Source organism: Phytophthora sojae (genome assembly GCF_000149755.1).
Source record: "Phytophthora sojae unplaced genomic scaffold PHYSOscaffold_1, whole genome shotgun sequence".
NCBI classification, from domain to species: domain Eukaryota; phylum Oomycota; class Peronosporomycetes; order Peronosporales; family Peronosporaceae; genus Phytophthora; species Phytophthora sojae.
In genome coordinates this window covers 11,302,370-11,324,448 of record NW_009258115.1, presented here as the reverse complement: position 1 = coordinate 11,324,448, position 22,079 = coordinate 11,302,370, and the positions used below count along the sequence as shown (strand labels likewise).

Sequence of the window (22,079 nt, the reverse complement as noted above, 5' to 3'; positions counted from 1 at the left end):
ACGCCCCTCGTCTACTTTTCATCATCGCCAGCGAGCGGCCTTCTCCACTTCACTTCACTTCACTTCACTTCACTTCACTCCACTTACTTGCCCTTGGCCTTGTCCGTGGCGCCGGACTTGGTGGTCTCCTTCTCCTTGGGCGGCGTCTTGTCCTCCTTCTCCGCCGACTTGTTGGACGCAACGTCCGTAGCGGTAGCAGGCGCCGTGGCGGACTCCTTCTGGCCAGCCTCAGCACCGTCCGTCGTCGCGGACTCATAGCCGTAGCCGTAGCCAGGGTAGCCAGGGTAACCAGGGTAACCAGGGTAGCCATAGCCGTAGCTAGCATAGCCGAAGTTACCGGGGTAGTTGTCACCATAGCCGTAGCCAAAGTCACCGCCGCCGTAGGACGAGTAGTAGTCCGGGTAGTAGCTGTATCCGTACGACGAGTAGTAGTCCGGGTAGTAGCTGGAGCCGTACTTGTATCCGTCGTATCCATAGACGTCCTTGCCGTAGCTGTAGTCGTCCTTGCCGTAGTCGTCCTTGCCGTAGTAGGCCTTGCCGTAGTAGGCCTTGCCGTAGCTGTAGTCGTCTTTGTCGTGGCGACCTCATCGCGGTCTCCGCCGTAGCTCTTGTAGCCGTATCCCTTGTAGTCATCGTCATAGCCGTCGTGACCGCCGTACCGCTTGTGCTCGTAGCCGTCCTTGCGATCCTTGCGGTCCTTGCCGTAGTCGTAGTCGTCCTTGCCATGGTCGTCCTTGTAGTCCTTGGACTCGGTGGCCTTGGCGTCTTCGAGACGGCGACGGTAATAGTAGTGCGACGGGTGCTTGTCATCGTGGTGGCGGTGATTCTTCCCGTGGTCGTGGTCGTGGTCATGGTCATGGTCGTGGTGGCGCGGGTGGTGTCCGTAGTCCTCCCTGGAGCCGAGGTGGCGGCGCGGCGAGACGCCCACAGGAGAAGCGCCAGCGTCAGCCGCCTGCAGGATGGAGGCAGCGGCACACAGGCTGAACAGGGCAACGATCTTGGAGTGCATGTCAGAGATGAACGTGCGATTCGGTGGGTTGATTTGGGGTTGGTTGGTGGCCGAGTGTGGCGGAGAAGGCGAATTGGAAGATGAGAGAGCTTGGGGCACTCGGGTTTGAGGCCGCATCCACAGCCGTCGCCCACTCCGTAACTAGTCAACTAGTCTAGTCTCTTGCGCCTACGATGCAGACGTACCATCAATCTAGCTGAAGCTGTCACTATCCGGCCAACAAGCAATGCCAGTACACTGCCGGCGAGGCGTCTGGGCCGTAGCGCTTCTCCAATAGGGCCAGCATCATGTCCATCCAGGCCAAAGTTAGTGGTCGTTTCATTGTTGAGAGTGTTGATAGCTGCTTCTCAGTAGGCAGCGCCATCGGTCGGCCATGCACCGACAACCCGAAAAACAAAAACAAAAAACAAAAACAAAAATCCAAGCTGCGTTTTGGTACGGCTGCAAAGGCTATTGAGTGTCAAATGAGACTACCGGTAGCAAAGCGAAGCGTGTTCGGTATACTTAAGTAAGGGTCATCCAAATCGGGCGTGCCAAACGCCAAACGTCTCCACATGTTCTACTAAGTCACCATTCGAGTTCGAAACGGTTTAGCGCATCGGACGAGCAAACTGAGTACAGCGAGAAAGTTGACAACCATTGACGTCGTATTGCTACCACCGCCAGTTTTTTTATCGACGCTACTACACGCATGTTACTCTACAGAACTACAGGTTCCGTGGGCTAGCTGCTCCATTTTTCTCATGCGTCCGTCTCACCGGCGTAAGGGGGGCAAATGAATATATTTTGCCTCGACTTGAATTTGAGGGCGTGGCGAGCGGCCCCAATGCCTTGATTTGCGAGTCCGCGCTGGAATGGTGGCGAGGCTAGATCATTCGCTTGGCGAGGTCCCTCGTTGATTTGGCCAATTGCACTGGATACGCTTCGAAACACCGCGACATCCACCGGCCCAGTAGTTTGATCGCGAGGCCATCCGCTTTTCCAGCGAGCAGAGCGCTGGCACCTCCGCTTCTCAAGGAGCGTGTCGAGTAGTTGGACTCGGATACTCCAGCCTTTCGTGCCGTTCGCTTGATCGCTGTTGCTACTGTTTTCGTGTCGAGCTCCGCGCATAGATACTTGTGTTGGACAGCATTCAGGTCACGACGCCCTCGGAGAATGTGTTTTAAGGCTCGGACCGAGCATAGTGATCGATCGCCAGATTGGTGCATGGTGCACCATGATCCCCGCCCATACTGGTCGTTCTTGGCTCCTCGTAGGCCGATTGTGATTGCGCTTGCGCTTGACGCGGTGACTTGGTTACCATTCGAGTCAGCGAAGAAAACATCTTTGGTCTGGAGACAATAGAATGATCGCCGCTTGCCGATGGCGAGATATTCAGATCTCCTCAACAGAAAGAAATACCCGATAAGGACACTGCCCCACAAAAGGCGATCCCTCGGCTGCGTGAAGTTGAGAGAGGGCCGCAGCAGACGGAGGAATGCGGGCGTAACGGGTTGTTTCTTGCGGACTGGGTCGGACATCCTCTTGATGCCTTGGAGCAGGATGGTCATTTGGGGCGACCGACGAAGCTGCAGGCCACAATAGCGACGGTGATACCAGATGACGCTGAACAACTTCGACTGGATCGTGTTGTGCTGGTTGCCGCGGCGTGCATTGTTTCCACCATATTTCCAGAGGTAAATTGCGAAATAAATCAGCTTGTTGGAACTTGCCCGACCGGAGTCTGGTAGCCAGGTGTGCCAGCCCATCAGTTTACAAAGCGGCGCCATTGCTTCCAGTTTGCGTTGTATTTCATGTTTGACGATCTTGCCAGGGCGTGGCTGCACAGAATCGCTCCCACACGCGTGAGAGATTGTCGAAGGGAGGTACGACGTTCACCTGTGTCCACGCACAAGAAAGATCAGACCACGTTGCCCATAATGGATGAGATTCAGTCCACGCCCGTGATCCCGCATCCACCATTGTGTTAAGCTTGCCAGGAATGTGGATGGCAGAGAAGAATAGGCCATACTTGAGCTCAACCATAGAGATCAGTCGATTGTAGAGCTGCGCCGTAGGGTGGCGGCTGTACCGACGACTCGCCCACGAAACAGCGCTCATATTGTCGATGTGAAACTGGACGTGGGTGGGCTGTGTCGGAGATGCATTCTGCCAGTGCGGTCCCCACAAGAGTGCGGCGAGCACAGCACTCTGAAGTTCGCGTACGTTGATCGAATTCTGATACGACCCACTCTGGAGCTCTGCGCATTCTTCGTCACTGTATTGCAGTCGGATATACTCACGCCGGCTGGTGTCCAAAGCACACAGACCTGTGTTGGAAGCATCCATCTCCACGATTATGCACGGGGGCGTAGTTGCAGCAAACTGTGATACTGGAATCCCATTAAACCGGTTTTGGTTGAGCATGACCGCTCTGAACCACCGCAAATCTTCGATGGTATCGGTGTCAAGGGCGCGGGCTCCGTAAGGCAGCATTGCCACGGTTGCCGTGTGAGCCCTCTGGTAAAAGGCCCTAGCGGATGGAAAGCACGAGGCCACGTGGCGAAACACACCGAGAAGCTTCTGGAGGTCGGATTTGGAGGCACGTCCGGCATTGAGAACTTGGTCGACTTTGGTGGTAGCCCTTTGTAGTTTTTCCGCTGGGATGGATACGGTGCCGTCGGCGGCGTCCCACATTAAGCCAAGCACAACATTCTTGGAGCGCCACGGGGTAAACTTCCGGTCATTGATTGCTGTTTGGCCCTAAGACAGTGACCATTGCTTTTCGTAGCGCAACATTGGCATCGTGGCATCTTCGACCCTCATCAATCTCAACACACGTGTGATCATCACACCATACATTCCCACGAAAGGGGGACGCATTGTGGGTCGAGGAGTCCGACGAGTGCGAACCCTCATAAATATCATTGATGGCAGACCCCGCTAGAGAGTAAAAGGCCGGCGACCCACACCAGCCAAAGCCACAGGTCAAATCGATGACTACGTAGTCGTCGATGGCGAAAGCAAACATGTGCACGGCATCCTCGTGGACAGGCACGTGACGAAAGGCACCGGAGACGTCTCCGAGCATCAATAACACGTCAGCATCAGGCTGGGCCGTGCGTAAATCGTGGATCCGGCGCGCAATATCGCGGGGAGGGTTGTAGGAGACTGGCGGGATATTGGAGCGATCCGTAATGTCGTTCACCGATGCCCCATCAGGATATGAGTAGTCGTTAATCATCCGTGTCTCGTTGCCGGCCTTGTCAACCACTCCAACCGGGCTGAGGAATATGTCAGACCACGAGTCGATCACACTCGCGTTGAGTACGAGATAGCGGCCATCTCGCTGACCCTTCCTGATGTGTTTGAGGACTTCGGCAGAATGGACAATGGCGCTCTTGTGATTGGAGGGCCGAATTACTTGCCGATCCGGCTTCGTCATCGTCCAACGTGGACGTACTCCTTCCCTGACAACGCCATTCCGCTGGCAAAATAGGTCTGGGTTTGCTGCTGACTTGTTGGACAACTCATACAAGGCTTTGTTGGGCCTACCATCCTCCTTGGTCTACCCGCGTATCAGACGCACGAACATGGGCAGCGACAGATTTGACCGATACGCCAACATGGTGAGGAACTCGACGGAGTCTGTATCAATCTTGTCGTCCACATGACTGGTAGGAGGGGGTGTCAACCCCAGTGCGGATGCATATTCGGCCAGGTTGGAGGATCTGTCCCGCTCGGAAATATCAGCGAGGCGTTGTAGTAGATACAAAGTACTTGATAGATCTCGAAAATCTCGAGTCCTTGTACACGAGCGCAGTTTTTCACGAACATCAATACTTGATGCAGCTTGATCTGCACAAGCGGGCACAGCACGCAAACACGGGGCACCACGGACATCAATCACTGGAACAGCAGATGATAGTCATTGTTGCGACTGTTCTGCTACTCCTTTGTACTTTTCGGTGATGTAGGCTTTCACGATTTCAGGAAGGAGTTGGGTTGAAAGTGCGCGCGCTTGCTGTCAAAGCAGTTCCCATTCCCGTCGCCGGGGCAGCCGACGACCGAGATTGCCTTCATACACAGGCGCTTGTCACCTTGACGCGGTAGTGCAGATAGCACGGCAGCTGGGATCGATGACGTGCGTGGCTGTCTGTAGACACGTCGGGTGTCATCCTGACCGTGTCGGGCCCGCGGATGGGCATGCTCGAGCTCGCGCTGAGCTCGTCGGAGCTCTTCCAGTTCCAATAGATCCTCGTCCTTTCGAGTAATCTCTTACTTACCGATACTCCGGGCCGCGTCAACGTCGCGCGAGACAATCATACTCCAAAACTTGCTAAACTTGCTCGTGATCCAGAACGCCATAAGCTTCCAGCCGACACTGTCGGAGTCGAACAGGCCTTGGTAAGAGTCGATAAAGCTGATCGCATCGTCAACAAGGTTCACAACCGTCTGAGTGTAAAAATGCACAGCAAATTTGCGAAGGGACCGCAATGATCTGCTGACATCGGTGCGCGACCTTGCCGTTTGAGCTGGGCGCAGCGTGTTGCGTTCCGAGAAGTCCGTAAAGCTGACAGTCGAATCATGGGCATTTACGCGAGTCATCAAGTCTGCCGGATGGCAGTGCATCAGTGAGAGTCCATGGACGCCAAATCCAAAGTCGAGAAGACCACGGCACACGGGTGGCACGGCGAGGAAGGGGGCGTGGACTCGTTGCTGCATACGTTCGAAAATGTAGTTGCACGACTTACCTCGAAATCGCGGGTGTAAAATTGTCCGGCTTACGCGCTGCTGGGTTGCTGATGGTCAAAACGCACCCCGACTGGGCTCATTGTCATCGTCGTTTGAGCTAGGCTCGTCGTCCTCGGTACCATAACCAACTCCATAGTCAAGAAGATCGTCGTGTGCCGATGCACCATCCCGTTCCGGGGCTCTTGATCGCTTACCAAGCATACGATTCTGATTGCGCAACGCCTGGATATCATCATCCGTTGCCTTGCTTGTGATACTCAGTAGGTCATCAGGCATGTGAGATGACATGGGTCGCTGTGGTGCAGCTCCGGCGCCTGATCGATCGGCACGTGGCAGTTGCGGGTCGTTGTAAATGGCTAGAGCGTTCTTTTTGCGCTGACCCATGAGGCAATCGAGAACGTGCTGCCGTCGTACTTGCACCGTTGCCAGATCGTGGGGGCAGATGAGAGGCACGATTTCCTCGGGTATGAAGGGATCTGTCAGCATGGACTGCACCGACGCTGGTAGCTCTCCTCGACGCCTGCGGCAGGCCATAATCACTGCATTCTGTTGCACGAGAAGCTCCTTGGCGTTGAGAACCATGTCTGTCACTGTCACCCCAACTTGAAGGGCGTACGTTATCGGGTCGGCCTTGATGATGCGAAGGGGTTCACACAGTCGTACCGTAGTAACTTCCTGCCCGACTAGCACGCTGAGCGATGGGCCGGCCGCCAACATCTCGTAGCGAATCACGACTCCATATGCCCACTGGCCTATTGAAGGACCGCTGGGTTGAACGAACGCGACGGGTTGTCCCACGTAATCTCCGGGCCAGAGTTCAGCCTCGGCGGCATCGACGACGCGGCGAGACGCCCACAGGAGAAGCGCCAGCGTCAGCCGCCTGCAGGATGGAGGCAGCGGCACACAGGCTGAACAGGGCAACGATCTTGGAGTGCATGTCAGAGATGAACGTGCGATTCGGTGGGTTGATTTGGGGTTGGTTGGTGGCCGAGTGTGGCGGAGAAGGCGAATTGGAAGATGAGAGAGCTTGGGGCACTCGGGTTTGAGGCCGCATCCACAGCCGTCGCCCACTCCGTAACTAGTCAACTAGTCTAGTCTCTTGCGCCTACGATGCAGACGTACCATCAATCTAGCTGAAGCTGTCACTATCCGGCCAACAAGCAATGCCAGTACACTGCCGGCGAGGCGTCTGGGCCGTAGCGCTTCTCCAATAGGGCCAGCATCATGTCCATCCAGGCCAAAGTTAGTGGTCGTTTCATTGTTGAGAGTGTTGATAGCTGCTTCTCAGTAGGCAGCGCCATCGGTCGGCCATGCACCGACAACCCGAAAAACAAAAACAAAAAACAAAAACAAAAATCCAAGCTGCGTTTTGGTACGGCTGCAAAGGCTATCGAGTGTCAAATGAGACTACCGGTAGCAAAGCGAAGCGTGTTCGGTATACTTAAGTAAGGGTCATCCAAATCGGGCGTGCCAAACGCCAAACGTCTCCACATGTTCTACTAAGTCACCATTCGAGTTCGAAACGGTTTAGCGCATCGGACGAGCAAACTGAGTACAGCGAGAAAGTTGACAACCATTGACGTCGTATTGCTACCACCGCCAGTTTTTTTATCGACGCTACTACACGCATGTTACTCTACAGAACTACAGGTTCCGTGGGCTAGCTGCTCCATGACCAACGAACGCCCCTCGTCTACTTTTCATCATCGCCAGCGAGCGGCCTTCTCCACTTCACTTCACTTCACTCCACTTACTTGCCCTTGGCCTTGTCCGTGGCGCCGGACTTGGTGGTCTCCTTCTCCTTGGGCGGCGTCTTGTCCTCCTTCTCCGCCGACTTGTTGGACGCAACGTCCGTAGCGGTAGCAGGCGCCGTGGCGGACTCCTTCTGGCCAGCCTCAGCACCGTCCGTCGTCGCGGACTCATAGCCGTAGCCGTAGCCAGGGTAGCCAGGGTAACCAGGGTAACCAGGGTAGCCATAGCCGTAGCTAGCATAGCCGAAGTTGCCGGGGTAGTTGTAACCATAGCCGTAGCCAAAGTCACCGCCGCCGCCGTAGGACGAGTAGTAGTCCGGGTAGTAGCTGTATCCGTACGACGAGTAGTAGTCCGGGTAGTAGCTGGAGCCGTACTTGTATCCGTCGTATCCATAGACGTCCTTGCCGTAGCTGTAGTCGTCCTTGCCGTAGTAGTCTTTGCCGTAGTAGGCCTTGCCGTAGCTGTAGTCATCCTTGCCGTAGTAGGCCTTGCCGTAGCTGTAGTCGTCCTTGTCGTGGCGACCCTTTCCGTAGTCATCGCAGTCTCCGCCGTAGCTCTTGTAGCCGTATCCCTTGTAGTCATCGTCATAGTCGTCGTGACCGCCGTACCGCTTGTGCTCGTAGCCGTCCTTGCGATCCTTGCGGTCCTTGCCGTAGTCGTAGTCGTCCTTGCCATGGTCGTCCTTGTAGTCCTTGGACTCGGTGGCCTTGGCGTCTTCGAGACGGCGACGGTAATAGTAGTGCGACGGGTGCTTGTCATCGTGGTGGCGGTGATTCTTCCCGTGGTCGTGGTCGTGGTCATGGTCATGGTCGTGGTGGCGCGGGTGGTGTCCGTAGTCCTCCCTGGAGCCGAGGTGGCGGCGCGGCGAGACGCCCACAGGAGAAGCGCCAGCGTCAGCCGCCTGCAGGATGGAGGCAGCGGCACACAGGCTGAACAGGGCAACGATCTTGGAGTGCATGTCAGAGATGAACGTGCGATTCGGTGGGTTGATTTGGGGTTGGTTGGTGGCCGAGTGTGGCGGAGAAGGCGAATTGGAAGATGAGAGAGCTTGGGGCACTCGGGTTTGAGGCCGCATCCACAGCCGTCGCCCACTCCGTAACTAGTCAACTAGTCTAGTCTCTTGCGCCTACGATGCAGACGTACCATCAATCTAGCTGAAGCTGTCACTATCCGGCCAACAAGCAATGCCAGTACACTGCCGGCGAGGCGTCTGGGCCGTAGCGCTTCTCCAATAGGGCCAGCATCATGTCCATCCAGGCCAAAGTTAGTGGTCGTTTCATTGTTGAGAGTGTTGATAGCTGCTTCTCAGTAGGCAGCGCCATCGGTCGGCCATGCACCGACAACCCGAAAAACAAAAACAAAAAACAAAAACAAAAATCCAAGCTGCGTTTTGGTACGGCTGCAAAGGCTATCGAGTGTCAAATGAGACTACCGGTAGCAAAGCGAAGCGTGTTCGGTATACTTAAGTAAGGGTCATCCAAATCGGGCGTGCCAAACGCCAAACGTCTCCACATGTTCTACTAAGTCACCATTCGAGTTCGAAACGGTTTAGCGCATCGGACGAGCAAACTGAGTACAGCGAGAAAGTTGACAACCATTGACGTCGTATTGCTACCACCGCCAGTTTTTTTATCGACGCTACTACACGCATGTTACTCTACAGAACTACAGGTTCCGTGGGCTAGCTGCTCCATGACCAACGAACGCCCCTCGTCTACTTTTCATCATCGCCAGCGAGCGGCCTTCTCCACTTCACTTCACTTCACTCCACTTACTTGCCCTTGGCCTTGTCCGTGGCGCCGGACTTGGTGGTCTCCTTCTCCTTGGGCGGCGTCTTGTCCTCCTTCTCCGCCGACTTGTTGGACGCAACGTCCGTAGCGGTAGCAGGCGCCGTGGCGGACTCCTTCTGGCCAGCCTCAGCACCGTCCGTCGTCGCGGACTCATAGCCGTAGCCGTAGCCAGGGTAGCCAGGGTAACCAGGGTAACCAGGGTAGCCATAGCCGTAGCTAGCATAGCCGAAGTTGCCGGGGTAGTTGTAACCATAGCCGTAGCCAAAGTCACCGCCGCCGCCGTAGGACGAGTAGTAGTCCGGGTAGTAGCTGTATCCGTACGACGAGTAGTAGTCCGGGTAGTAGCTGGAGCCGTACTTGTATCCGTCGTATCCATAGACGTCCTTGCCGTAGCTGTAGTCGTCCTTGCCGTAGTAGTCTTTGCCGTAGTAGGCCTTGCCGTAGCTGTAGTCATCCTTGCCGTAGTAGGCCTTGCCGTAGCTGTAGTCGTCCTTGTCGTGGCGACCCTTTCCGTAGTCATCGCAGTCTCCGCCGTAGCTCTTGTAGCCGTATCCCTTGTAGTCATCGTCATAGTCGTCGTGACCGCCGTACCGCTTGTGCTCGTAGCCGTCCTTGCGATCCTTGCGGTCCTTGCCGTAGTCGTAGTCGTAGTCGTCCTTGCCATGGTCGTCCTTGTAGTCCTTGGACTCGGTGGCCTTGGCGTCTTCGAGACGGCGACGGTAATAGTAGTGCGACGGGTGCTTGTCATCGTGGTGGCGGTGATTCTTCCCGTGGTCGTGGTCGTGGTCATGGTCATGGTCGTGGTGGCGCGGGTGGTGTCCGTAGTCCTCCCTGGAGCCGAGGTGGCGGCGCGGCGAGACGCCCACAGGAGAAGCGCCAGCGTCAGCCGCCTGCAGGATGGAGGCAGCGGCACACAGGCTGAACAGGGCAACGATCTTGGAGTGCATGTCAGAGATGAACGTGCGATTCGGTGGGTTGATTTGGGGTTGGTTGGTGGCCGAGTGTGGCGGAGAAGGCGAATTGGAAGATGAGAGAGCTTGGGGCACTCGGGTTTGAGGCCGCATCCACAGCCGTCGCCCACTCCGTAACTAGTCAACTAGTCTAGTCTCTCGCGCCTACGATGCAGACGTACCATCAATCTAGCTGAAGCTGTCACTATCCGACCAACAAGCAATGCCAGTACACTGCCGGCGAGGCGTCTGGGCCGTAGCGCTTCTCCAATATGGCCAGCATCATGTCCATCCAGGCCAAAGTTAGTGGTCGTTTCATTGTTGAGAGTGTTGATAGCTGCTTCTCAGCAGGCAGCGCCATCGGTCGGCCATGCACCGACAACCCGAAAAACAAAAACAAAAAACAAAAACAAAAATCCAAGCTGCGTTTTGGTACGGCTGCAAAGGCTATCGAGTGTCAAATGAGACTACCGGTAGCAAAGCGAAGCGTGTTCGGTATACTTAAGTAAGGGTCATCCAAATCGGGCGTGCCAAACGCCAAACGTCTCCACATGTTCTACTAAGTCACCATTCGAGTTCGAAACGGTTTAGCGCATCGGACGAGCAAACTGAGTACAGCGAGAAAGTTGACAACCATTGACGTCGTATTGCTACCACCGCCAGTTTTTTTATCGACGCTACTACACGCATGTTACTCTACAGAACTACAGGTTCCGTGGGCTAGCTGCTCCATGACCAACGAACGCCCCTCGTCCACTTCTCATCATCGCCAGCGAGCGGCCTTCTCCACTTCACTTCACTTCACTGCACTTCACTTCACTTCACTTCACTTCACTTCACTTCACTTCACTCCACTTACTTGCCCTTGGCCTTGTCCGTGGCGCCGGACTTGGTGGTCTCCTTCTCCTTGGGCGGCGTCTTGTCCTCCTTCTCCGCCGACTTGTTGGACGCAACGTCCGTAGCGGTAGCAGGCGCCGTGGCGGACTCCTTCTGGCCAGCCTCAGCACCGTCCGTCGTCGCGGACTCATAGCCGTAGCCGTAGCCAGGGTAGCCAGGGTAACCAGGGTAACCAGGGTAGCCATAGCCGTAGCTAGCATAGCCGAAGTTGCCGGGGTAGTTGTAACCATAGCCGTAGCCAAAGTCACCGCCGCCGCCGTAGGACGAGTAGTAGTCCGGGTAGTAGCTGTATCCGTACGACGAGTAGTAGTCCGGGTAGTAGCTGGAGCCGTACTTGTATCCGTCGTATCCATAGACGTCCTTGCCGTAGCTGTAGTCGTCCTTGCCGTAGTAGTCTTTGCCGTAGTAGGCCTTGCCGTAGCTGTAGTCGTCCTTGTCGTGGCGACCCTTTCCGTAGTCATCGCAGTCTCCGCCGTAGCTCTTGTAGCCGTATCCCTTGTAGTCATCGTCATAGTCGTCGTGACCGCCGTACCGCTTGTGCTCGTAGCCGTCCTTGCGATCCTTGCGGTCCTTGCCGTAGTCGTAGTCGTCCTTGCCATGGTCGTCCTTGTAGTCCTTGGACTCGGTGGCCTTGGCGTCTTCGAGACGGCGACGGTAATAGTAGTGCGACGGGTGCTTGTCATCGTGGTGGCGGTGATTCTTCCCGTGGTCGTGGTCGTGGTCATGGTCATGGTCGTGGTGGCGCGGGTGGTGTCCGTAGTCCTCCCTGGAGCCGAGGTGGCGGCGCGGCGAGACGCCCACAGGAGAAGCGCCAGCGTCAGCCGCCTGCAGAATGGAGGCAGCGGCACACAGGCTGAACAGGGCAACGATCTTGGAGTGCATGTCAGAGATGAACGTGCGATTCGGTGGGTTGATTTGGGGTTGGTTGGTGGCCGAGTGTGGCGGAGAAGGCGAATTGGAAGATGAGAGAGCTTGGGGCACTCGGGTTTGAGGCCGCATCCACAGCCGTCGCCCACTCCGTAACTAGTCAACTAGTCTAGTCTCTCGCGCCTACGATGCAGACGTACCATCAATCTAGCTGAAGCTGTCACTATCCGGCCAACAAGCAATGCCAGTACACTGCCGGCGAGGCGTCTGGGCCGTAGCGCTTCTCCAATAGGGCCAGCATCATGTCCATCCAGGCCAAAGTTAGTGGTCGTTTCATTGTTGAGAGTGTTGATAGCTGCTTCTCAGTAGGCAGCGCCATCGGTCGGCCATGCACCGACAACCCGAAAAACAAAGACGAAAAACAAAAACAAAAAACAAAAACAAAAATCCAAGCTGCGTTTTGGTACGGCTGCAAAGGCTATCGAGTGTCAAATGAGACTACCGGTAGCAAAGCGAAGCGTGTTCGGTATACTTAAGTAAGGGTCATCCAAATCGGGCGTGCCAAACGCCAAACGTCTCCACATGTTCTACTAAGTCACCATTCGAGTTCGAAACGGTTTAGCGCATCGGACGAGCAAACTGAGTACAGCGAGAAAGTTGACAACCATTGACGTCGTATTGCTACCACCGTCAGTTTTTTTATCGACGCTACTACACGCATGTTACTCTACAGAACTACAGGTTGCGTGGGCTAGCTGCTCCATGACCAACGAACGCCCCTCGTCTACTTCTCATCATCGCCAGCGAGCGGCCTTCTCCACTTCACTTCACTTCACTTCACTCCACTTACTTGCCCTTGGCCTTGTCCGTGGCGCCGGACTTGGTGGTCTCCTTCTCCTTGGGCGGCGTCTTGTCCTCCTTCTCCGCCGACTTGTTGGACGCAACGTCCGTAGCGGTAGCAGGCGCCGTGGCGGACTCCTTCTGGCCAGCCTCAGCACCGTCCGTCGTCGCGGACTCATAGCCGTAGCCGTAGCCAGGGTAGCCAGGGTAACCAGGGTAACCAGGGTAGCCATAGCCGTAGCTAGCATAGCCGAAGTTGCCGGGGTAGTTGTAACCATAGCCGTAGCCAAAGTCACCGCCGCCGCCGTAGGACGAGTAGTAGTCCGGGTAGTAGCTGTATCCGTACGACGAGTAGTAGTCCGGGTAGTAGCTGGAGCCGTACTTGTATCCGTCGTATCCATAGACGTCCTTGCCGTAGCTGTAGTCGTCCTTGCCGTAGTAGTCTTTGCCGTAGTAGGCCTTGCCGTTGCTGTAGTCGTCCTTGCCGTAGTAGGCCTTGCCGTAGTAGGCCTAGCCGTAGCTGTAGTCGTCCTTGTCGTGGCGACCCTTTCCGTAGTCATCGCAGTCTCCGCCGTAGCTCTTGTAGCCGTATCCCTTGTAGTCATCGTCATAGTCGTCGTGACCGCCGTACCGCTTGTGTTCGTAGCCGTCCTTGCGATCCTTGCGGTCCTTGCCGTAGTCGTAGTCGTCCTTGCCATGGTCGTCCTTGTAGTCCTTGGACTCGGTGGCCTTGGCGTCTTCGAGACGGCGACGGTAATAGTAGTGCGACGGGTGCTTGTCATCGTGGTGGCGGTGATTCTTCCCGTGGTCGTGGTCGTGGTCATGGTCATGGTCGTGGTGGCGCGGGTGGTGTCCGTAGTCCTCCCTGGAGCCGAGGTGGCGGCGCGGCGAGACGCCCACAGGAGAAGCGCCAGCGTCAGCCGCCTGCAGGATGGAGGCAGCGGCACACAGGCTGAACAGGGCAACGATCTTGGAGTGCATGTCAGAGATGAACGTGCGATTCGGTGGGTTGATTTGGGGTTGGTTGGTGGCCGAGTGTGGCGGAGAAGGCGAATTGGAAGATGAGAGAGCTTGGGGCACTCGGGTTTGAGGCCGCATCCACAGCCGTCGCCCACTCCGTAACTAGTCAACTAGTCTAGTCTCTCGCGCCTACGATGCAGACGTACCATCAATCTAGCTGAAGCTGTCACTATCCGGCCAACAAGCAATGCCAGTACACTGCCGGCGAGGCGTCTGGGCCGTAGCGCTTCTCCAATAGGGCCAGCATCATGTCCATCCAGGCCAAAGTTAGTGGTCGTTTCATTGTTGAGAGTGTTGATAGCTGCTTCTCAGCAGGCAGCGCCATCGGTCGGCCATGCACCGACAACCCGAAAAACAAAAACAAAAAACAAAAACAAAAAACAAAAACAAAAATCCAAGCTGCGTTTTGGTACGGCTGCAAAGGCTATCGAGTGTCAAATGAGACTACCGGTAGCAAAGCGAAGCGTGTTCGGTATACTTAAGTAAGGGTCATCCAAATCGGGCGTGCCAAACGCCAAACGTCTCCACATGTTCTACTAAGTCACCATTCGAGTTCGAAACGGTTTAGCGCATCGGACGAGCAAACTGAGTACAGCGAGAAAGTTGACAACCATTGACGTCGTATTGCTACCACCGCCAGTTTTTTTATCGACGCTACTACACGCATGTTACTCTACAGAACTACAGGTTCCGTGGGCTAGCTGCTCCATGACCAACGAACGCCCCTCGTCTACTTCTCATCATCGCCAGCGAGCGGCCTTCTCCACTTCACTTCACTTCACTCCACTTACTTGCCCTTGGCCTTGTCCGTGGCGCCGGACTTGGTGGTCTCCTTCTCCTTGGGCGGCGTCTTGTCCTCCTTCTCCGCCGACTTGTTGGACGCAACGTCCGTAGCGGTAGCAGGCGCCGTGGCGGACTCCTTCTGGCCAGCCTCAGCACCGTCCGTCGTCGCGGACTCATAGCCGTAGCCGTAGCCAGGGTAGCCAGGGTAACCAGGGTAACCAGGGTAGCCATAGCCGTAGCTAGCATAGCCGAAGTTGCCGGGGTAGTTGTAACCATAGCCGTAGCCAAAGTCACCGCCGCCGCCGTAGGACGAGTAGTAGTCCGGGTAGTAGCTGTATCCGTACGACGAGTAGTAGTCCGGGTAGTAGCTGGAGCCGTACTTGTATCCGTCGTATCCATAGACGTCCTTGCCGTAGCTGTAGTCGTCCTTGCCGTAGTAGTCTTTGCCGTAGTAGGCCTTGCCGTTGCTGTAGTCGTCCTTGCCGTAGTAGGCCTTGCCGTAGTAGGCCTTGCCGTAGCTGTAGTCGTCCTTGTCGTGGCGACCCTTTCCGTAGTCATCGCAGTCTCCGCCGTAGCTCTTGTAGCCGTATCCCTTGTAGTCATCGTCATAGTCGTCGTGACCGCCGTACCGCTTGTGCTCGTAGCCGTCCTTGCGATCCTTGCGGTCCTTGCCGTAGTCGTAGTCGTCCTTGCCATGGTCGTCCTTGTAGTCCTTGGACTCGGTGGCCTTGGCGTCTTCGAGACGGCGACGGTAATAGTAGTGCGACGGGTGCTTGTCATCGTGGTGGCGGTGATTCTTCCCGTGGTCGTGGTCGTGGTCATGGTCATGGTCGTGGTGGCGCGGGTGGTGTCCGTAGTCCTCCCTGGAGCCGAGGTGGCGGCGCGGCGAGACGCCCACAGGAGAAGCGCCAGCGTCAGCCGCCTGCAGGATGGAGGCAGCGGCACACAGGCTGAACAGGGCAACGATCTTGGAGTGCATGTCAGAGATGAACGTGCGATTCGGTGGGTTGATTTGGGGTTGGTTGGTGGCCGAGTGTGGCGGAGAAGGCGAATTGGAAGATGAGAGAGCTTGGGGCACTCGGGTTTGAGGCCGCATCCACAGCCGTCGCCCACTCCGTAACTAGTCAACTAGTCTAGTCTCTTGCGCCTACGATGCAGACGTACCATCAATCTAGCTGAAGCTGTCACTATCCGGCCAACAAGCAATGCCAGTACACTGCCGGCGAGGCGTCTGGGCCGTAGCGCTTCTCCAATAGGGCCAGCATCATGTCCATCCAGGCCAAAGTTAGTGGTCGTTTCATTGTTGAGAGTGTTGATAGCTGCTTCTCAGCAGGCAGCGCCATCGGTCGGCCATGCACCGACAACCCGAAAAACAAAAACAAAAAACAAAAACAAAAAACAAAAACAAAAATCCAAGCTGCGTTTTGGTACGGCTGCAAAGGCTATCGAGTGTCAAATGAGACTACCGGTAGCAAAGCGAAGCGTGTTCGGTATACTTAAGTAAGGGTCATCCAAATCGGGCGTGCCAAACGCCAAACGTCTCCACATGTTCTACTAAGTCACCATTCGAGTTCGAAACGGTTTAGCGCATCGGACGAGCAAACTGAGTACAGCGAGAAAGTTGACAACCATTGACGTCGTATTGCTACCACCGCCAGTTTTTTTATCGACGCTACTACACGCATGTTACTCTACAGAACTACAGGTTCCGTGGGCTAGCTGCTCCATGACCAACGAACGCCCCTCGTCTACTTCTCATCATCGCCAGCGAGCGGCCTTCTCCACTTCACTTCACTTCACTTCACTCCACTTACTTGCCCTTGGCCTTGTCCGTGGCGCCGGACTTGGTGGTCTCCTTCTCCTTGGGCGGCGTCTTGTCCTCCTTCTCCGCCGACTTGTTGGACGCAACGTCCGTAGCGGTAGCAGGCGCCGTGGCGGACTCCTTCTGGCCAGCCTCAGCACCGTCCGTCGTCGCGGACTCATAGCCGTAGCCGTAGCCAGGGTAGCCAGGGTAACCAGGGTAACCAGGGTAGCCATAGCCGTAGCTAGCATAGCCGAAGTTGCCGGGGTAGTTGTAACCATAGCCGTAGCCAAAGTCACCGCTGCCGCCGTAGGACGAGTAGTAGTCCGGGTAGTAGCTGTATCCGTACGACGAGTAGTAGTCCGGGTAGTAGCTGGAGCCGTACTTGTATCCGTCGTATCCATAGACGTCCTTGCCGTAGCTGTAGTCGTCCTTGCCGTAGTAGTCTTTGCCGTAGTAGGCCTTGCCGTAGCTGTAGTCGTCCTTGTCGTGGCGACCCTTTCCGTAGTCATCGCAGTCTCCGCCGTAGCTCTTGTAGCCGTATCCCTTGTAGTCATCGTCATAGTCGTCGTGACCGCCGTACCGCTTGTGCTCGTAGCCGTCCTTGCGATCCTTGCGGTCCTTGCCGTAGTCGTAGTCGTCCTTGCCATGGTCGTCCTTGTAGTCCTTGGACTCGGTGGCCTTGGCGTCTTCGAGACGGCGACGGTAATAGTAGTGCGACGGGTGCTTGTCATCGTGGTGGCGGTGATTCTTCCCGTGGTCGTGGTCGTGGTCATGGTCATGGTCGTGGTGGCGCGGGTGGTGTCCGTAGTCCTCCCTGGAGCCGAGGTGGCGGCGCGGCGAGACGCCCACAGGAGAAGCGCCAGCGTCAGCCGCCTGCAGGATGGAGGCAGCGGCACACAGGCTGAACAGGGCAACGATCTTGGAGTGCATGTCAGAGATGAACGTGCGATTCGGTGGGTTGATTTGGGGTTGGTTGGTGGCCGAGTGTGGCGGAGAAGGCGAATTGGAAGATGAGAGAGCTTGGGGCACTCGGGTTTGAGGCCGCATCCACAGCCGTCGCCCACTCCGTAACTAGTCAACTAGTCTAGTCTCTCGCGCCTACGATGCAGACGTACCATCAATCTAGCTGAAGCTGTCACTATCCGACCAACAAGCAATGCCAGTACACTGCCGGCGAGGCGTCTGGGCCGTAGCGCTTCTCCAATAGGGCCAGCATCATGTCCATCCAGGCCAAAGTTAGTGGTCGTTTCATTGTTGAGAGTGTTGATAGCTGCTTCTCAGTAGGCAGCGCCATCGGTCGGCCATGCACCGACAACCCGAAAAACAAAAACAAAAAACAAAAACAAAAATCCAAGCTGCGTTTTGGTACGGCTGCAAAGGCTATCGAGTGTCAAATGAGACTACCGGTAGCAAAGCGAAGCGTGTTCGGTATACTTAAGTAAGGGTCATCCAAATCGGGCGTGCCAAACGCCAAACGTCTCCACATGTTCTACTAAGTCACCATTCGAGTTCGAAACGGTTTAGCGCATCGGACGAGCAAACTGAGTACAGCGAGAAAGTTGACAACCATTGACGTCGTATTGCTACCACCGCCAGTTTTTTTATCGACGCTACTACACGCATGTTACTCTACAGAACTACAGGTTCCGTGGGCTAGCTGCTCCATGACCAACGAACGCCCCTCGTCTACTTCTCATCATCGCCAGCGAGCGGCCTTCTCCACTTCACTTCACTTCACTTCACTCCACTTACTTGCCCTTGGCCTTGTCCGTGGCGCCGGACTTGGTGGTCTCCTTCTCCTTGGGCGGCGTCTTGTCCTCCTTCTCCGCCGACTTGTTGGACGCAACGTCCGTAGCGGTAGCAGGCGCCGTGGCGGACTCCTTCTGGCCAGCCTCAGCACCGTCCGTCGTCGCGGACTCATAGCCGTAGCCGTAGCCAGGGTAGCCAGGGTAACCAGGGTAACCAGGGTAGCCATAGCCGTAGCTAGCATAGCCGAAGTTGCCGGGGTAGTTGTAACCATAGCCGTAGCCAAAGTCACCGCCGCCGCCGTAGGACGAGTAGTAGTCCGGGTAGTAGCTGTATCCGTACGACGAGTAGTAGTCCGGGTAGTAGCTGGAGCCGTACTTGTATCCGTCGTATCCATAGACGTCCTTGCCGTAGCTGTAGTCGTCCTTGCCGTAGTAGTCTTTGCCGTAGTAGGCCTTGCCGTTGCTGTAGTCGTCCTTGCCGTAGTAGGCCTTGCCGTAGTAGGCCTTGCCGTAGCTGTAGTCGTCCTTGTCGTGGCGACCCTTTCCGTAGTCATCGCAGTCTCCGCCGTAGCTCTTGTAGCCGTATCCCTTGTAGTCATCGTCATAGTCGTCGTGACCGCCGTACCGCTTGTGCTCGTAGCCGTCCTTGCGATCCTTGCGGTCCTTGCCGTAGTCGTAGTCGTCCTTGCCATGGTCGTCCTTGTAGTCCTTGGACTCGGTGGCCTTGGCGTCTTCGAGACGGCGACGGTAATAGTAGTGCGACGGGTGCTTGTCATCGTGGTGGCGGTGATTCTTCCCGTGGTCGTGGTCGTGGTCATGGTCATGGTCGTGGTGGCGCGGGTGGTGTCCGTAGTCCTCCCTGGAGCCGAGGTGGCGGCGCGGCGAGACGCCCACAGGAGAAGCGCCAGCGTCAGCCGCCTGCAGGATGGAGGCAGCGGCACACAGGCTGAACAGGGCAACGATCTTGGAGTGCATGTCAGAGATGAACGTGCGATTCGGTGGGTTGATTTGGGGTTGGTTGGTGGCCGAGTGTGGCGGAGAAGGCGAATTGGAAGATGAGAGAGCTTGGGGCACTCGGGTTTGAGGCCGCATCCACAGCCGTCGCCCACTCCGTAACTAGTCAACTAGTCTAGTCTCTTGCGCCTACGATGCAGACGTACCATCAATCTAGCTGAAGCTGTCACTATCCGGCCAACAAGCAATGCCAGTACACTGCCGGCGAGGCGTCTGGGCCGTAGCGCTTCTCCAATAGGGCCAGCATCATGTCCATCCAGGCCAAAGTTAGTGGTCGTTTCATTGTTGAGAGTGTTGATAGCTGCTTCTCAGCAGGCAGCGCCATCGGTCGGCCATGCACCGACAACCCGAAAAACAAAAACAAAAAACAAAAACAAAAATCCAAGCTGCGTTTTGGTACGGCTGCAAAGGCTATCGAGTGTCAAATGAGACTACCGGTAGCAAAGCGAAGCGTGTTCGGTATACTTAAGTAAGGGTCATCCAAATCGGGCGTGCCAAACGCCAAACGTCTCCACATGTTCTACTAAGTCACCATTCGAGTTCGAAACGGTTTAGCGCATCGGACGAGCAAACTGAGTACAGCGAGAAAGTTGACAACCATTGACGTCGTATTGCTACCACCGCCAGTTTTTTTATCGATGCTACTACACGCATGTTACTCTACAGAACTACAGGTTCCGTGGGCTAGCTGCTCCATGACCAACGAACGCCCCTCGTCTACTTCTCATCATCGCCAGCGAGCGGCCTTCTCCACTTCACTTCACTTCACTTCACTCCACTTACTTGCCCTTGGCCTTGTCCGTGGCGCCGGACTTGGTGGTCTCCTTCTCCTTGGGCGGCGTCTTGTCCTCCTTCTCCGCCGACTTGTTGGACGCAACGTCCGTAGCGGTAGCAGGCGCCGTGGCGGACTCCTTCTGGCCAGCCTCAGCACCGTCCGTCGTCGCGGACTCATAGCCGTAGCCGTAGCCAGGGTAGCCAGGGTAACCAGGGTAACCAGGGTAGCCATAGCCGTAGCTAGCATAGCCGAAGTTGCCGGGGTAGTTGTAACCATAGCCGTAGCCAAAGTCACCGCCGCCGCCGTAGGACGAGTAGTAGTCCGGGTAGTAGCTGTATCCGTACGACGAGTAGTAGTCCGGGTAGTAGCTGGAGCCGTACTTGTATCCGTCGTATCCATAGACGTCCTTGCCGTAGCTGTAGTCGTCCTTGCCGTAGTAGTCTTTGCCGTAGTAGGCCTTGCCGTAGCTGTAGTCGTCCTTGTCGTGGCGACCCTTTCCGTAGTCATCGCAGTCTCCGCCGTAGCTCTTGTAGCCGTATCCCTTGTAGTCATCGCCGTACCGCTTGTGCTCGTAGCCGTCCTTGCGATCCTTGCGGTCCTTGCCGTAGTCGTAATCGTCCTTGCCATGGTCGTCCTTGTAGTCCTTGGACTCGGTGGCCTTGGCGTCTTCGAGACGGCGACGGTAATAGTAGTGCGACGGGTGCTTGTCATCGTGGTGGCGGTGATTCTTCCCGTGGTCGTGGTCGTGGTCATGGTCATGGTCATGGCCGTGGTGGCGCGGGTGGTGTCCGTAGTCCTCCCTGGAGCCGAGGTGGCGGCGCGGCGAGACGCCCACAGGAGAAGCGCCAGCGTCAGCCGCCTGCAGGATGGAGGCAGCGGCACACAGGCTGAACAGGGCAACGATCTTGGAGTGCATGTCAGAGATGAACGTGCGATTCGGTGGGTTGATTTGGGGTTGGTTGGTGGCCGAGTGTGGCGGAGAAGGCGAATTGGAAGATGAGAGAGCTTGGGGCACTCGGGTTTGAGGCCGCATCCACAGCCGTCGCCCACTCCGTAACTAGTCAACTAGTCTAGTCTCTCGCGCCTACGATGCAGACGTACCATCAATCTAGCTGAAGCTGTCACTATCCGGCCAACAAGCAATGCCAGTACACTGCCGGCGAGGCGTCTGGGCCGTAGCGCTTCTCCAATAGGGCCAGCATCATGTCCATCCAGGCCAAAGTTAGTGGTCGTTTCATTGTTGAGAGTGTTGATAGCTGCTTCTCAGCAGGCAGCGCCATCGGTCGGCCATGCACCGACAACCCGAAAAACAAAAACAAAAAACAAAAACAAAAATCCAAGCTGCGTTTTGGTACGGCTGCAAAGGCTATCGAGTGTCAAATGAGACTACCGGTAGCAAAGCGAAGCGTGTTCGGTATACTTAAGTAAGGGTCATCCAAATCGGGCGTGCCAAACGCCAAACGTCTCCACATGTTCTACTAAGTCACCATTCGAGTTCGAAACGGTTTAGCGCATCGGACGAGCAAACTGAGTACAGCGAGAAAGTTGACAACCATTGACGTCGTATTACTACCACCGTCAGTTTTTTTATCGACGCTACTACACGCATGTTACTCTACAGAACTACAGGTTCCGTGGGCTAGCTGCTCCATGACCAACGAACGCCCCTCGTCTACTTTTCATCATCGCCAGCGAGCGGCCTTCTCCACTTCACTTCACTTCACTTCACTTCACTCCACTTACTTGCCCTTGGCCTTGTCCGTGGCGCCGGACTTGGTGGTCTCCTTCTCCTTGGGCGGCGTCTTGTCCTCCTTCTCCGCCGACTTGTTGGACGCAACGTCCGTAGCGGTAGCAGGCGCCGTGGCGGACTCCTTCTGGCCAGCCTCAGCACCGTCCGTCGTCGCGGACTCATAGCCGTAGCCGTAGCCAGGGTAGCCAGGGTAACCAGGGTAACCAGGGTAGCCATAGCCGTAGCTAGCATAGCCGAAGTTGCCGGGGTAGTTGTAACCATAGCCGTAGCCAAAGTCACCGCCGCCGCCGTAGGACGAGTAGTAGTCCGGGTAGTAGCTGGAGCCGTACTTGTATCCGTCGTATCC

General features: G+C 56.1%; 6 protein-coding genes across 6 annotated transcripts; all 6 read right to left on the bottom strand.

Annotated features, from left to right (window-relative positions):
• Window positions 1-1,875: 1,875 nt before the first annotated feature.
• Window positions 1,876-2,757, bottom strand: PHYSODRAFT_471347 (hypothetical protein; the record flags this gene model as incomplete). The annotated part of the gene is made up of 1 exon (XM_009519001.1): window positions 1,876-2,757. One exon carries the CDS (start codon window positions 2,755-2,757, stop codon window positions 1,876-1,878), a length of 882 nt encoding a protein of 293 aa, XP_009517296.1.
• Window positions 2,758-2,800: 43 nt separating this feature from the next.
• PHYSODRAFT_468016 (hypothetical protein) lies at window positions 2,801-4,556 on the bottom strand (the record flags this gene model as incomplete). Its single annotated transcript, XM_009519000.1, has 2 exons — window positions 2,801-3,741; window positions 3,902-4,556. Coding segments are annotated over 2 exons (1,596 nt in total), but the record flags the coding sequence as incomplete, so codon positions are not given.
• Window positions 4,557-4,969: 413 nt separating this feature from the next.
• Window positions 4,970-5,596, bottom strand: PHYSODRAFT_468101 (hypothetical protein; the record flags this gene model as incomplete). The annotated part of the gene is made up of 2 exons (XM_009518999.1): window positions 4,970-5,118; window positions 5,281-5,596. The coding sequence occupies 2 exons, from the start codon at window positions 5,594-5,596 to the stop codon at window positions 4,970-4,972; spliced, it is 465 nt and encodes a 154-aa protein (XP_009517294.1).
• A 684-nt stretch (window positions 5,597-6,280) lies between these two features.
• On the bottom strand, window positions 6,281-6,592 carry PHYSODRAFT_374831 (hypothetical protein; the record flags this gene model as incomplete). The annotated part of the gene is made up of 1 exon (XM_009518998.1): window positions 6,281-6,592. A coding segment is annotated over one exon (312 nt), but the record flags the coding sequence as incomplete, so codon positions are not given.
• A 6,253-nt stretch (window positions 6,593-12,845) lies between these two features.
• Window positions 12,846-13,820, bottom strand: PHYSODRAFT_323473 (hypothetical protein; the record flags this gene model as incomplete). Its single annotated transcript, XM_009518997.1, has 3 exons — window positions 12,846-13,349; window positions 13,385-13,433; window positions 13,471-13,820. 3 exons carry the CDS (start codon window positions 13,818-13,820, stop codon window positions 12,846-12,848), a joined length of 903 nt encoding a protein of 300 aa, XP_009517292.1.
• Window positions 13,821-21,722: 7,902 nt separating this feature from the next.
• On the bottom strand, window positions 21,723-22,061 carry PHYSODRAFT_323468 (hypothetical protein; the record flags this gene model as incomplete). Its single annotated transcript, XM_009518996.1, has 1 exon — window positions 21,723-22,061. A coding segment is annotated over one exon (339 nt), but the record flags the coding sequence as incomplete, so codon positions are not given.
• Window positions 22,062-22,079: the final 18 nt, after the last annotated feature.